The 16,498-nt window shown below is 36.6% G+C and overlaps 1 protein-coding gene across 50 annotated transcripts in view; it reads right to left on the reverse strand.

The window, feature by feature from the left end:
• Positions 1–16,498, reverse strand: part of KCNMA1 (potassium calcium-activated channel subfamily M alpha 1) — a 439,613-nt gene that overhangs the window by 77,480 nt on the left and 345,635 nt on the right. For 18 of the 50 annotated variants that reach the window (XM_048311474.1, XM_048311473.1, XM_048311468.1 and 15 more), the window contains one exon: positions 14,035–14,208. The exons of the other annotated variants lie outside the window; for them this stretch is intronic. In XM_048311474.1, coding sequence (XP_048167431.1) covers positions 14,035–14,208 — 174 coding nt within the window. The remainder of the gene's footprint in view (positions 1–14,034; positions 14,209–16,498) is intronic. 50 annotated transcript variants of the gene reach the window in all.

Genomic DNA, 16,498 nt, shown 5'->3' on the forward strand with positions numbered 1-16,498 from the left:
CTATTAACTTGTGAGGCCATCATATCATTTCATATGTAAAGTATAAAATGCTGTGCCTATTTACATAGGTTCTAGAGACAAGTGCTTACACTGGATATACCTTTCTGGAAAAAATTTAGCACAATTAAAAAGAGCCATCTGAATTTTTTTTAATAAATTTTTTTCCTTAGCAAAGCAGTACATAATGAAGTTCTTGCAGGCTTTTCAGCCACTACTGATTTCTAAGCCAGCACCACCACCTGCTGGTTACAGGGAGTTTCAATGTGCTGTTTTCTGGTCTTCAAATCTATGCATAAATATAGAGCAATATTTCTCAGCTGTTCTTATACACAGAAATGTTGTTACCAGAAGAGATTTTTAGCAGACTGGTCGCAGTTTAACAATACTCTATTATCTGAATTATGGCTTTCATAAGAGCAGGGAATGTTAACAAAGAAATTATTTTATGCGAAGTACTGTAAGTCACAGGGTAAACATTAAAATTAATCAAATAGATTGAACCTGTTGTATTAAAACGCCTATTGGCACATATGCTGGCTTTATTACTTACAGATACATAGTTAAATACTCTTTATAACACTAAGAAATTAGTATATTTTTTTTCTAAGTGCTCCCTACTTTACTGTATTCCACAATGTACTCCATTCTTGTGAGGCTTTTTTCTTGCTCTGAACAAATGCATCTAAAAAACCAAAACCTCCTGTTAAATCTATTAATATAAAAACAACCAAGATATAAATAACTAAGATTAAATCTATAAAACAACAGCAAAAATAGTGATAGCAAAAATGGAGATGGAATATAATCAATTGCCATGGAAATTTAGGGAAGTACAGTACATAATTTCTAGGTACATACTGGCAAAAAAAGAGGAAGTAAAACAGCACAATAGTAAAAAAACCCCCCAAAACTCAAATCTCTGCAAAAACTTCACAGTAGTCTGACTGAAATCGATTGCTATGGGAAGCAAGAGCGGGCAATCCACCCCATAAGGGTGGAAAATAAAGCAAAAGCTAAGAAATCCAATGGTGAAAAATAATAACAATTTTACTTACATCATCATTTTGATTTCTAAAAGAAGGAATACTCAAAAGGATGGATGTATATAGCAAGGATCACATTTTTCAAACATAACATGAAAAGGCTCAAAATACCTCCACATAAAATAAAAAAATGACTGTTATGAATTCTCTCTAATTTTCCTATTACTAAAAAATCTACTGTACTGATAAGACTGAAATTTCTGCAGCAACTAGGGTTCAACTCTTTTGAAATATTGTAAGAGGGGAAAGCATGCTATCTCATATTCACTTCATGTAATACCAACTATAATGGTATAAAATTACACAGGCTAGCTACAGAGAAAGAAAGCAAATAATGCTCAATCTACCCAGCTAAACTGATATCAATGTTTTTTAAAAAAATTAAAATACATATGTTTTGTCCTTTTAGTTTTTACTTTGATATTAAAAGCTACAGGAAGATGCCAGCCTTGCTTAGTTCATGACAAGGATCAGACAGATCACAACCCATGATGAAGAACAGCCTCAGAAAGAAAATTTCATCAAACCCAACTGCATCGTGCTTGGTACTGCTGGATTCATTAACCAAACCCTGATGAGAATATGGGTGTTACCAGAGAAGAAGAAGGGAACCCAACATTGAGCACCCTCACTGTCAGCACACAGTGCAATGAACCAAGAGGAGAAGAAAGAAGGCAGTGGAGAATTTGAGAGAGAGAGAGGATTGTCAAGGTGTTGAATTAGCAGGTTACTTAGATGTGTCTTGTAAAACACTTGCTGTGCTCAGCACAAAAATCACTTATACACTATGAGTGTACAATTATAAAATTAAATACAGGTGATGTCCCTTTTCAAAGCAGGTAGCATGATAAGGAAGAAAGACTGATAAAATTAAAAAAAAAAAAAAAAAAAAAGGAAAGAAATTTCTGCAGGAAACCACTGAACTTCCAGGATTTCTGTTCTATTACCACACCATTTTCACAATAAAGTCTACGATCACCTGGAGCTGAGGAACTCTCTGCAACAAAGAAAAAATTGATGTATAAAATTTCATAAGATTTACAGGTCAGTTACTACCCTAAAAGTAACTATATCAACCACAAATGCCACAGGATGCCAATATATTTGGAAATACTGCTGCTGCCAGATGTTTTGAGAATCAGATACTGAAAGCATCCAGAAATCCTATGCTCAGGGGACACTGACAGCTGTCAAGAAAGTCATCTTCCAAAATCAAATTGCTTGGAGCTCTACCTCTGAGGATTTTATTTTGTCCTGTTTGAGGAGAAAGAAGAGGGCAGACAAAAGACTCATATGCTAAAGGAAGATTAAAACCAAATGCATATTTTGACATATTTTATATTCCTCATGGGCAGAACTCAAGGATACTGACCCAAGGGACAATTTCAAGATGTTTCCTGAAGAGTATGTGGGGCTTGAGTATTGAGGCTGAATATACGAACCTAAAGATATGATTCTGGTATGCCCTCAAGCTACAATTTTAAATGCAAAACAAGAATTTTGGTATCTATTTAGCAGCAGAAGTACCAGTAAAACTGTGGATGAATGAGCTGCAGCATTAAAAGATTCAATCAGCCAACAAAAAAGACCTTTAAAGTTTGATCAGCCACTAAACACACTAATACTAGAAATCCCGAATCCAAAAACAGAGTAGGCACTTTCATTAAAGTAGGAGATAGTATTTTCAAGCATTATTCAGAAAAAACAGAAAGACAGAAAGTTCTCCACAGACCATGCTCTAATAAAAAACTACGTGTGGTAGTGGTAACAGTGGAGATCTGAAACAAAAATTAAAATAATCCTATGCTTGAAACAGGCAAATTCAGGTATAGGGAGTTCTGAGAACGCCGTAACTATATGGTAATGGCATACTGAAGTGCAGATATGGCACAGAATTCATACTTCATAAATTAACATGCAGAAGGATCTGGTGTCAGCAGGTTAAAAGAATGTCAATCCCTGCTCTTACACAATTTCACACTGATGTAATATGAGTCAAGTCCAGACTAGGTGATTTGATTCTTGGCTTGAGTCTTCCCCAGCACCGCAAATTGTTTGTTCATCTACTCCTCTTCCAAACATAACCAAGGGTTTCTGCTGAGTCATGTAACTCTCCAAAGTGTAAGATGCCTGCACATTGGACTCCTTGTATGGAAGGATCCTGTTAAATAGTGAGGATCACATTACTGACTGCAGGCTCTGCAATCTTTGCACTATGATTATCATTGCAGAATCTGTGCTGAGAACGACATCTGTCCCAGCCCTACTGTCTTCTCATCTTTTCTCCTTTGTCTGATTGAAGAAATCAGTTAAGGTATATCTTTGTTACTCAGGGCAGTGAGACTCTTGAATACAAATAATCAAAAAATATATAATGAAATTCTTCATATATGTATTTATTTGCTTTTCCTTGAATAACTTTTCTATGGAACACAAGTTTTGGTGGAAAAAATTCCATCTTTTACGAACTACTGAAAAATTTAGATCTTTAGCAAATGAAAACTGATTTAATTCCCTGCAGAAATTTGTTTGTAAAATGAAACAAAAATTACACTTTCATGTCTCAATTTACACAAAACATCATTTGTCAAAAATAAAACATCAATAGAACTCTTAAAATGTGCAACCTCACACAACAGGGTAAATACTTTTTTCTGTGGAATATCAAAAGCAGTTCTTAGCATCCAAGAGTTTGCAAACTATGTCAGTCATTGGAAAGCTTATTGGCTTTGTTCAGAACCAAGTAAAAAATTGTTTCTTGTTAAAAACAAGACAAGATACAAGAATGGTTAGGAGTCAAAGTCCATTATTGATGAGAAATATTAGCATGTCATCTGAAAATTTGGGAAAACGTCCCGGATGTTGGAAAGGACAATCTGTAGTGGGAGCCAGAAAAGTATATCCTGCTCTATTCAGCAGTGCATCTCACTTCTTCTCACCCTTCTGCTGTCTCATCATGTGAATTATATTCATTTTCATACCCTACAATTCTAAATAAATACTGTATTACTTCCTTGCTGCCACCCATCTTGTGATTGACTGATCACAGAGAACCTGGCAGTCCTTGCACGTTCTGGTAAATCAGGAATAATTCTAAAAGAGGTAAAGCATGAATAAAATAAAAAAATAATCTTTGGACAAATGCCTGATAATGAAATATGCTATCAGTTTGCAACTATGGATTTACCACATATTACTCATGGAACAGGAATAAACATCATCTCTACATCAGGCTCAAAACTTGCAATTGTTTTTATTCTCTTCAAGAAGAATCTTTGTTCTATCAGCTGATAAAACTTTACCAGCTAGGAAAATCTTTATCTTGACCTCTAAATTACTGTCCATGTGTCACAGCTGCCATTTCTACCAAATGACCAAGCAGTACATCTCATAAGGGATCATCTCAGTGTGACATAAGGAGGGCTAATTTTACACTAAACTATGTCCATTGTTAGATGTCACACCTACTGGTTCATTCTGGCAAGAATTTGCTCAAAAACAGAGCCTCCATTTCCTGTTGCCAGGGTTCCTCCATAGCATATGGTGATGTAAAATCTCTCTCCATATTGTCAGACATGCTGTGTCAGGGAACATATAACACCACTGAGTGAGAGTGTGCAGATAACGTCAGGAACATGGGAATGGAGAAAGGAACATGCTTAGCGCAAGCAAAATCTTTTATGCAAGAATGAACAAAGAAAATTGCATGACAAAGATCAAAGATGCTATAATGATTTTTTGGATTTCCTTCAGTTGTTCTATACAGTAAACATGTTCTGCATTCCAATCAAAGTTCAGAAGCAGCTAAAAACTTCAGATGATTTAAAAAATATGGCAGCAGAGACAGTTCTCTGCTGATGCAGATAAACCCAAGTTATTCCTGCCCTCTCAGATAGTATACCCTTTCTAAACCTCTCTAAATTAGACAGCAGCAAGGCAGTTATGGTAATTTCTCCACACCTTCTTTCTGTCATGTACCCCATTTCACTCTCCTCTCGTTCTTGCTGTGCATCTATGTTCTTCTTAAGCAAAGATCAGAAAATCTGAAAATTGGCCTCTGAAGGGGAATAACTATGTCAAAAGGACATTCAGGTTTGTATTTAGGACTTCAAAGTGTAAAGATCTCAAAGCACTTCTTAGCACACAGTGTAATAATATAGAATAATAGATTAAGAATACAGTATTTTCAGTCTCTGAGGGGAAAAAGACCTATAGTCACGTAGTAAGTTGGTGGCACAGTCAAGATTGGGATCTTTGCCTTGGGGCATTTTTGTTTCCCATTTGCCTAGGTAAAATTTCCAGTCAAACTAAAATGCACACAGGAGTGTTTGACCAGATAACACTGGACACATCTTACACAGTAATAAGGCTTTTCCCACCCTTCCTTTTCAGAATAATAGTACTGTACTAACAAGACCTGATCAGTATCAGTGAAGCATGTCTGTGTGAGGTAGCACACATGATGTTCCCTAAAATCTTTGATAATAAGTGAATCACAGACTTACAGCATTCAATAATAAGTAAAGTATCATAAGGAAAGATACATCATTGTATTATAAAAAAAAGAATGCTAAAAGAAGCTGGTGAATAGTCTCAAGAAGTGAAAGGATGACTAACATTTAACGTATTATAAAGGGTATTATCAAACAGTTAAGAACTAACATACTAAAATAAATATATTTATGATTTCTTAAAAATAAATTAAAACTTTTCCTCATGTGTTCTGTCCAACTCCCTCCTGTCTACTATAACCCAAATCAAAGCAACAATACAGCATGGGTGCTTGTTTGGTGGCACTTCAAGAACCACATATGGAGTTACATGACAACAGTCTCCTCTTTTCATGCAGAACATAAATAATTCAAGAGTTTGTGTTTCCTGGCATATGCAAATACCCCAGAAGGTTCTAGGTACTCAGTAGAAAATACAAAGACCCAGAAAAATTGTCTTGTAAGTTGCTTCTGACTTCTAGACTGGGGCTGAACCACTCTGCTGGACCCACTCTGACCTTGATAAAATCTGAAGATCTCTGGTTCTAATTCAGTTGATGCTCCTAGCCTAGGTAAGAAATAGGTTGGCTGCCCCTGCTTCCAGTTCTAGAAGTATGAGCCACATAATATTTATATTAGTGACTACTAATGTCACTACTGACCTGATTGAAGGTATGCACACATCAAATATGCCAGGGGTCTCATGGAATAATCAGATGATGGATCCACTGTGTTTGATTTTTTCCATCTTTCTCCTGTTTTTACATGAAACTGCATCAAAAGCAAAAACACTGCTATATATAATGCAAGGGCTTTCATTCTAGGAGGTTTTTTACTAAACTGCATTCCGCTTTATATGTTGAAACTATACTAGTGTATACTTCAATGAGCACCTCCTTCTACACACTACAATACCTTCAGATTACATGAAATGTGTAAGACCTAGGTCAGAACATTTCTTTTTCTCTCAATCTGAGGGGAAATATTCCAAGTCAGTGAACATGTTTTTTTCTTGAATTATAAAAAGAGCCAAACAATAAGAATATAAAAATAAAATAAATTACAACAAGAGTATGAGATGTACAGGGTATACAAATCAAAATTTTTAGTTTTGAAGTAATTAGAAAAGAACATGAATTACATATCAAATTGTCTCTGGGATTAACATGAGCTGATAGCTTTCTGCTGTTGTTGTTCTAATATTAATTTGAGACCTTGCCCAATAACATCCACACAAACTAGCTAAGAGTCAAAATGGCAATCAAATTGGGGGACCTATCCTGAAAAATGGTACTAACAACTTCCCAGCATCAATGAGCTTCTCAATCCTGCAGCTGTTTTAAAAAGCTTCCTCCCAAAGGCACATTTAGAACTAAATTAAATGCATCTTTGACTTAATTAACGTTTTAAATGATAATGAATACAATGTAGATTCATAGAAAGCATTTACATTGCGTTATAAAACTGATAAAAATTTAATAACTCTTTGTTAATAAGTTATGTCTCTCCAGACCCATAAAGCCTAAGGCAGTCAATGCTGTAGTCTAGGGTCTAATCCAGGTTCCCAATGCAGGTGGTATAAGGAGGCAGGAGACTGACTTGACACTTGACATTTGCTCTAAGCCTGCTCTGGATCAAGCCACTGCTTGTTCATAAATACTTTACTTCATATAGTAAAGGTCAGAATTTGGGCTCAAGGCAGGGCTATGACAGAAATGCTCAAGCTGAAACTGAGCCAGCTCTGGCATCTGTCGCTTGAAATAGCTCGGAAGCAGTAGAGAAGGAGACCTAACCGGCCAGCATCTGTCCCACACCAAGGAGGTAACAGAAGAATCTGCTGCCTGGTGGTAAGAAACTGTCATGGTGAGTTTCACGACAACCAGCCACACTCAGGAACTAAAAATGCAAACATAATTTCCATGTCACCTTGCATAAGAACCTCTGCTAAATTCACTCCACAGGATACAGACAGCACCTTTCCTAGCTTGTCTCCATAAAAGCAAGCCACTCACTAGTCCCTTCCTGTGACCCTGGCAAGAATTACTACTCAACAGAAAGGCCTAAAGGAATTAAATGCAGACTTCTTGATCTTTCCTTCCCCCACTACTCCAATTCTTCAAAGGTTTCATCGCTAAACTTAGCAGCGCCTCCATCCCACAGCAATGTGAGAGTTTATCTCCTTATTACAGACATCACAAACTGGGCAGAGCTCACTCTCATCAGCATAGGGGTATATGCTGCATCACAAAACTCATCTGAAAAAGTGCATGCCTCATTATTTACATAATCTAGCAATAAGCAAGATTGTCTCATTTTTACCATTCTACCATCTGAAAACAGCTTGGTTTGGAGGGGTTGTTCTGGTTTTTTTTCTACTACTGCATTTCTACATCTCAGTATTCACCTATATGCTCATACTATGCCCAAAAGAAGCTTAAATAATTTAGCAGCACTCAGGTTCTGTTAAAGTATAGAACAATAAAAGGGATTGATTTTTTGTCTTAGAGCCAAACTACACAGTTGGAGTCACCTATTGCAAAATACCTATTGTTTCATGTTGCCTTTTCCCCCCCTTTAGATACTTGGAGACTCATGAGGGCATATACCAGTCCATTCTGATCACTGCTTCTATCTCTATGTTATCAATACAGAGAAAAGTACAGTTGCATCAAGGAAGGGATCACCTGGAGGGCTGCACATCAAGAGGGCAAGAAAGGCAGACAAAGGGTTGGCTCAGTGAAACCACTGTTGCAGCAAGCAGCTCTTGAATGCTAGTTAAGACTGTGATTGCATTTATTGAGACAATTCATCCTATCTTCTTTAGTGGAAACACCAGCATCTTTGTATGACTGCAACAAGGAGAAGAAGATGGAAAGAAAGTAGGCTATGCAGAATTGCAGATATAAATTAAGTCTGAAAGTAGAACAGTAATTTTCAGTCCCAGGAAAGCAGATCTCATGGTGTCTGGCTTCTGATTTGCCAGTACCAGGCTATGGAGCTTGACTTCGTGACAGTGGCTACACCATAAGAACCTCTATAGAAAAGCACAGGATTCTCCCACAGTGGTATTTTTTTCAATTGTTCCATTTTCTGGTTTTATACTTTAAAACCTCACTGTCCAGTTTCAGCAATACCAGCTTTCTTGACAGTGGTTCATTCTGAGAAGATGGCTAAGGAAGGTGATTCCCTTCATTCCCCAGTAGCAACAGACACTATGTTAAGATGTGTATGCTTGATTTCTTTTTCAGTTGTACTGGACTTGTATCTTAACTGAGTTATCTAAAATAGTATTTTTTTCCAAAAAACTGGTAACCAAAATAAACACAGATATCCATTTTTACATTATTTTCAGTATTTTGAAAGGCAAAACATAGTCTTGTAGACGTATTTACAAGAAACATCATAGTCATATCAGTTTTCATAAATACAACACTGAATGCATGGAAACAAACATAACTGAAGTAAAACTGTCACCCTAAAAGGACAATATTTGGAACCAGTTTTACATAAATTAATATTTCACTCACAGGCTTATTATTTATATTCTCTGTGCCTTTGAATTACCAATTTATTGGTAATTTATTATTACCAATAATAATTATGTCTCATTCTAATGTTCCATTTTCATTAATCTCATTAAACAAACAAACAAAAAAGTTAGGCTACACAACATGGTGTGCTCTCATTGTCCAGTATACAGAGGTGGGGTCACTCCATAGGAGTGAACTGTAAAAAACACAACAATCTGATAATAATCACTTGTTTAGGACCTTATGCCATTTAGAAATGAGAGCATCTGTCTTTCCCAATTGTTTTAATTTCCAAGACCAAATTGCTTATTTCTTCCTTCAATCTCTTCTTCCTCAAAACATTAAAGGCATAATGTTGGCCTTTTATACAGGACAAAGATGAGACAGTGTGACCACAGAGAGATCAGTGGGTCATATTAAAGAGAAAGGATTTATGCAGCATATGCAAAAGTAAGGTTTTCAAAGCAAACAGGTCTACTTCCCTCCTGTGGCCACTGAAGAAGTCTCACAGCTCAGAAAAGGTGTGTAGTGGGAGAGAGCAATGGTACTACCCCACCTTGTCATAATTAGAGCATTATAAATATAAGGTAAATGTCATTATATGCATAGCTGGACTGAGCATCTCATAGTCTCTAGCTACTACAAGGTGGTATGCACATCCTGTAAAAGGCAAACCATTGTTGCTAAGGGGTGAACAGAAGATTCTAGCACTGAAAGTTGTCTCCTGACAGGTCACATACCTGCCTTTCCCTCACCTCTACTCATGCATGACAGCAAGTAGCTCTTGTCTTGGCTACTACAGCAAGACTAGAGAAGCAGTAGGTTAGAACAGCAGAGGATACATCCTCTGTAGAAAGCAGAGGATACTCTCTTGCATTCTAGGAGAAATAAAGAGTATGCTGGCCTTTCAGTCAGTAATTCAGGAACCTGGGACTTAATAATTGTCAACTCATTTAGAAAGCCCAAGCATAGTTGTACAACTGGTTTTAGATATGCTGACCAATGTCTGCGTGTGCTATGCATCCATCTCTCTGGATAAATCAGTAAGTTATACATCATTTCAGCTCTCAGTATAGAATTTGGCTTTTTCAGTTGCAAAGATACACAGGCAGAGTCTAAAGTTAACACAGGTCAATGAAGAAGCTGGAGGTTTTCTTGGCCTAACTTGCTAAGGTCAAATTGCCAGATACAGTTTCAGTGCAGTTTACCAACCTTACCCAAAATGTTCACCTAATCTTGCAGAATGGGATTTTAGGTCCTTTGAGAAAGAGTCAGCTGCTAACTTGTCTGTACAGCATAAAACATGTGCTGACACTAGAAGACTATATGGAATATATGGCTTTAAACCGGGTCTGGCACACAGGTACATACATGCTTTGCCTACTTTCAAAAGTTAAGCTTTCTCCTACTTGTCTTAGCATGGTCTTTCCATGTAAGATGTCTAAGAGTCTGGGCTGAACCCTGAATTCAAAATACAGTAATAATTAATCTTGTCCTTTGTCTCCAGAGATCCCTGATATTCACCAAAGCAAAAGTCCTCTCACAAAGCTTCTCAGAACTATCAGAGCATGCCAAAGCATGTTTTCTTACAAGCTGAATTAGATATGTCTGGGCCTAATATCAAGAATATCCTTGGAAATTTACATTCCCATGGCAGTGGGTGCAGTGACAACTTTAGGGAGGGTTTCCTTTAGGAACATGAACTTTTCATGTTTCTGAGAAGCACAGCCATATGGTGATGAAGAAACACAGAAATTAAATGGTTCAGGTTAAGATTCTGCCTGTATCAATTAATTATTTGAATGGCATCCCCCAAGACTTGGCACAGACCTAAGCAGAAACATCACACTGTTAATAAGATAATTTCTTTGTATAAACCACCTCAGGTTTTTCAGTGGCTAAGTGCCTCTCTTCACTCTAATTGACTTGAGTCTACAGTGCAAAAAGTACTTGGACCATTTGCTGTTCATGTAGCAATCTACCAAATACAGCTAAACCTGAAAAAATGTAGACACAAAAAAAGACTTAAAATTCTCTTTCCTTACATTTAGAAGAATTATAAGCAATTTTCCAGAAAACAGCCTATAAAGTCAAAAGCTCTTTTAATGTAATTATACTTAATCAAGACATGATTTTCATTTGCTGAAAGTAGAAACAACAATATAATAACAGAGAGACTCATTCACAGTGGAAAATACACTGCAAGTGTTACTTTCTCTGCAGATTATACAATTAGTAGACTAAATCCTGTGTACATCATTGAATATGTAAATTGATATCTTCTACTCAACATCTGATTTTTAGGAACAGCACTAGTTCTTACAAAAACTACTCATTGTTTCAAGAAGCTTCATACAGTGGTCTGTGATTTTATTTACCTTGGAAAAAAACCCTGCTTTTATAATCAAAAGTTTAAAAAAAAAAAAAAGGAAAGAAAGAAAGAAGTGCATTAAGCAATTGTAGAAGCAAACCAACTGAACTGGGGCACCACGACCAAAGCAAGCCCTGTAATAGTATAATGACCTTTAATGAGTGTCTGGGGAAACAATACAGTCGTAGCATAAAAGACAAAGGGCAAAACCCATCATGGCTCCACTGACACTAATTCAAAATGATTTTCAGAACAACTAAAGAATGTAAGAGAGGTAATCTGATCCACCAATCTGACCTCACTTTGATTCTGGGGCCCTGCTGCTGCCATTTCTAATTGTCAAACACTCTACATTTCACATCTGCTCATATTTAATGAAAAGCTGACTCTCCCCACCATTCTTTGAGCTAACTAGCTCTGTCAAGATGGGCATCATACGACCCCTGTGCACTGCAAAGAAAACACACTGATTTCTATTGAAGCCCTGCCAGTGCAACGTTGCGTGTATATATATTTTTTAATTGGAAAAGAAAGGCTTATGCTGCTTTGCAAAGAGTGTGAATTGGTATTGATTTTTGTACTTATTATTAACAGTCAAAGGTGACTAGTCTCACAAGGGGAAGACTGAAATCTCTTTTGATTTGATGGAGTGATGAAGGGGGGAAAAGGCCCTTGAAGGACAGGATGCTAAAAATCCTCAAAGCTGTCAATATCACTTATCCTTCAAAATATAACATAGCTCTAACATGTTTCCCAAAAAGCATTGGCTTTTGTTGGAAATAATACCATTATTGTGGAGGGTTTTGGCTCAGCAGGCAACACAATCAAAAATGTTTACTTTATCTGCCTCTGTACAGTCTTAAGTGGACTTGAAAGATATAGTAAACCAACAAATTAGTTTTTCTTTCCTTGCCAAGCAGTGCTAATGGCAGAAATTCTACCCACTTGCAGGGGACAGATTAATTTATCCTAATCTGGTTGCTGTTAACACCAGTGCCAGGACCCAGCCCCATACTCTCTGTACCAGTCCGTATTCATACAAACTCTACCACACACTGTGTTACTGAGGCTGTTGCACTGCTTAAAAAACTGCCTGCAGCAATTCTCAATACAGGAAGGTTTCATGTTCACTTTTCTTAAAAAAATATGTTTTGCTACATTTTACCCTGATAAAAGTCACTTTAAAGGATAAAACCTCCTGTGATTTAGAACAGGACTTAAAACTAGAAACCATCCACCTTATGGTGATACATGAGTTGCAAACAAGTAGATAACTAGGATGTTCAGAGTGCTTATACACCAATAGAGAGAAATGATTTTTGGTAAAATCTTCAAGAAATCCTATTAGAATACTTTTTAATTAACACAGTCTTCAGACAAAAAAATAGAACAATTATAGGATTGTTATATTTGTGACTGGAAAAACAGTTCGTAAGTCAAAATAGTTAAAGCAAAGTCATTCACCAGTTGGACTACATAATGCAATACCTATGGTACCAAAAGACAACCAGGTGCATAATCTACTAACTACATCATATTCTTCATAGTGGAAGGCACTTGCATCCATAATGACTTGCCTTGTAAAATGGACATGCTTCCTGATCAAAATCCCAATGTATACTCATAGATGTACCTGAACAATTTTATAGCTTTTCTTTGCCATTTGGGTAGGGAAAGGAAAACTGCTCCTGTCCCAAGACATAGTTTTGCCTGTTAAGAATAGCTAAAGAGGACAAGAAAATGAAACAAACAAACAAACAAACAAAAAAGCCATTTAACAATCTTCCCCAGTTGTTGACATCACAATGATAATCCAAGCTTTGGAGTCCCTACAGTTTGTCCAAAGAATTAATGGCCATGCAGAATTGTTCTAGGTTCTCTGTCTTTCCCCTCTCAACTCTGATCTTTCAAAAAAACCTTCAGGGCATGTTCCAAAATGTTACTGTCCTATGGAACATATTTTACATTTAATTTCAAAACATTTGTCCCAGGGATTTGCATCAGGCTAGTTTTTCTAAAAAGCACTACAAAAAGTACAAGCATTTCTGTGGTTTCAGTTTTAGATGGAAAATCCTGCCTTACTGAGAAGGGTTACAAAAAAAATTAATGATAAAAGTGGCAGCACAGAATAGAGTTCCAGCTACTACAGTTCAGCTACTACGTTTTATCCTGTATATTTATCCACTGCCCATTGCGTGGTGCTTTAGTGCCAGCATTATTAAAGCTACCCACTTGGCACCAGTCACAGATTAAGACACAGGCCTGGTCCTCCACTGAAGCACTTCTTGTTTAATTAATGACAATTTGTATTGTATTAATCAAATAGAAAAGGTGTCACCACACTGCAGTACTAAGGTCCTGCAGGCTATTGCAAGAGGATGCTTCATAAAGAGCACACAAAGCAAAATAATGATTTACATTTTTTTGCATTAAAAATAAAAACAGAAATATAAATACAGAGCTGTAATCAAATTTGGGGTTGATTTTTTAAAAAAGCATCAGCCCAGTAAAACTCACAGACTATAATGCACGACACAAGACGGGGATGATACCACAGACACCACAGACATGGAACAGCATGTGTTGGTGTTAAAACTTACAGGCACGTAAACTGGTGGAGCAATCATTAACAGAGACAGAAGAAAGTGGGAAGGCTCTCTCAAGGGTGTCCATGTTACTATGTACACTGCCTGACATGCAAGAGCAGTCACGCTCAGAGCGTCCGCAATCAAAACAACATGCCAGTCTCATTCTCTTGTAGATGGACATCTTGGCTATAACCATGTGTTGGATGGGAGGAGAGGAAGAGCAGCAGGTTAATGGCAAGGTTATATATATAACAAGGCAGCTGGAAGGTAATTTAAGGGATTTAATACAGGCCTTAGTTAATGTTAACAGTCTTGACCCAGGAAAAAAAAATGCAATGAGATTATTGATAACACTTTGGCTGTACATTAGAAGCAGGGCAAAAGATAAATTGCTCTTTATTTCTATTCAGTCTTAGAGGGTGACCGCAGTCATGGGGAAGAATTACTGTTTACAGTCAAGTGTTTGGATCAAAATAGAACACAGTAAAAGCACAGAATTCTAAGAATATAGTTTTCCCTTGGCACAATTAATACCATTGGGTTAAAGTGACAACAACAGTTGCTAGTCCATTAGATACTTTTGGTCTATCCTGTTTCCTGTAAAAATCAGAGATTTCTTTATATATAAATATATATATATGTATGTATACACCCACAAAAACACACATACACATATATTCTTACATACACACACTCATACACACATTATGCATTACACATATACACACATATATATACATATATAAATATATTTATTCTTAAATGTATGATAACAATTTGTCTGTATTAAACTGTGCCAAGGAAGTCCTTTACTGCAATTAATCACACATTATTAAAGAGTTACAAGATACTAATAAAATTTTCCAAAAAAATTACTTTGCTTACATTGTATCTTCAGGAATTCAAATTAACTCTTGACAGAATACCAAAATTTGCCCATATAAGAGACAAAACTAAAAATGGTAAATATGCTTGACATTAAGATCAGTTCACAAATAAGGCATCACCAAAAGGACACAAAGCATTGGTCCACTGAAACATGCTGAACCAATCACTGGCATGTTTTTTGCTCTGGATACAAAAGTCAATCAAGAACAAAATAACTGAATGTAGAACTACATGTTAATTCCAAAACAGGTTAGACAAAACATTTTTATCTTTCAGTCATCCGAATATCCTTGTTATGTGTTTCTGGAAATATACAGCATCCTACTTCATAAATGCACGTATAATCACCATCCTGCAATTTTTATGTCATCTGAATCAGGTATGTTTACGTCTCAAGAAATCCAAAGGCCATTTAGATTGTTTCACATGTTGCACTGAACCAACTTTTGGTAATGGTTTAGATTGAACTGACTCAATTATACTAAAAACAAAACAACACTGACAGGCAAAAACAAAACCTTAAAAGTGAATGCAAAAAAAAGGTAATGTTTCTCTGGCCTGTACCTTCAGTTTAGGATGTCTTTTTTGCATTATAATAATGACATTAAATTTAAAAGAATTTTTTTTTCCAGTTTCTTAATCCCACAGTCACCAGGAAAGAGGGATTGAAATCACTCAAATGGGTCAAGTCCTGTTCTAAGGCCTTGATGGCTTGCCATACAGTATACTTGTCAAGCAAGGGTAACATTATGATTGTGGAAAACAGGCATTGAGGGAGATGAATGAGTGATCTCTTCAGCAGCGACTCCATTCCTCTAAAACTTTGCTCACATGACTAATGCCATGTTCTTTTAGCATCCTAGTAGAGTTATCTTACAGCTGTTCAGAAATTCATCATGCAGCATCAGGCTTGTTCATTGCATGGTACATCATTCCTCAGAGCTTGGCTTTTAGTAAGAAGGTTTCCACTGCAGCTTTTGATGCATACACATTCAAACTACACAGAAAATTCAAAACAGCATTTTCCCATGTTTTCCCTCTGTCTAATTCTTCCCAACATGTTCTTTAAAGTTGAAAAGTTGGACAGCAAAAGAAAAGTGAAATAAGTTACCAAAGGTGTGACAGTCTTTCCAGTATGCCTACTTTCTTATTTTTTAAGGAAATGAAAGAAAAATAAAGGGCATTTGTGAGACACACTAACAGTAGGTGAGGTAAAAGGCAGGCCCATTTTGCTGTAATTATAGCTGTTTTGAAGGACTTTTTCTAATCAAACACTGTAGCAAAACACACTGCTCAGGAATTCTCAACTGCTGTGTCATTGGTTAGTAACAGTCCCTGGTTTTCATTTACTTCCGGCCATATCTTGTCAACAGTCAATAATAGGATAGGACACATTTATGAAAATTAAAAAGAATCATCCTTAAGGGCAAAGAAGGCTGGGAAGGAAAACTTTCAGTATCATTTTCATCAGACTTAAACCAATAAAGTTGGAAATTTAAGGCCTTCTCTTCAATAGGGGAAGGACATGATGGCGTTTCTCAAAAGCAATGCCCCTCAGGGACTGTTTTTAACTATTATTGTCAGTTGT

The sequence above is a fragment of the Corvus hawaiiensis genome, chromosome 8, assembly GCF_020740725.1.
Source record: "Corvus hawaiiensis isolate bCorHaw1 chromosome 8, bCorHaw1.pri.cur, whole genome shotgun sequence".
Classification (NCBI taxonomy): Eukaryota; Metazoa; Chordata; class Aves; order Passeriformes; family Corvidae; genus Corvus; species Corvus hawaiiensis.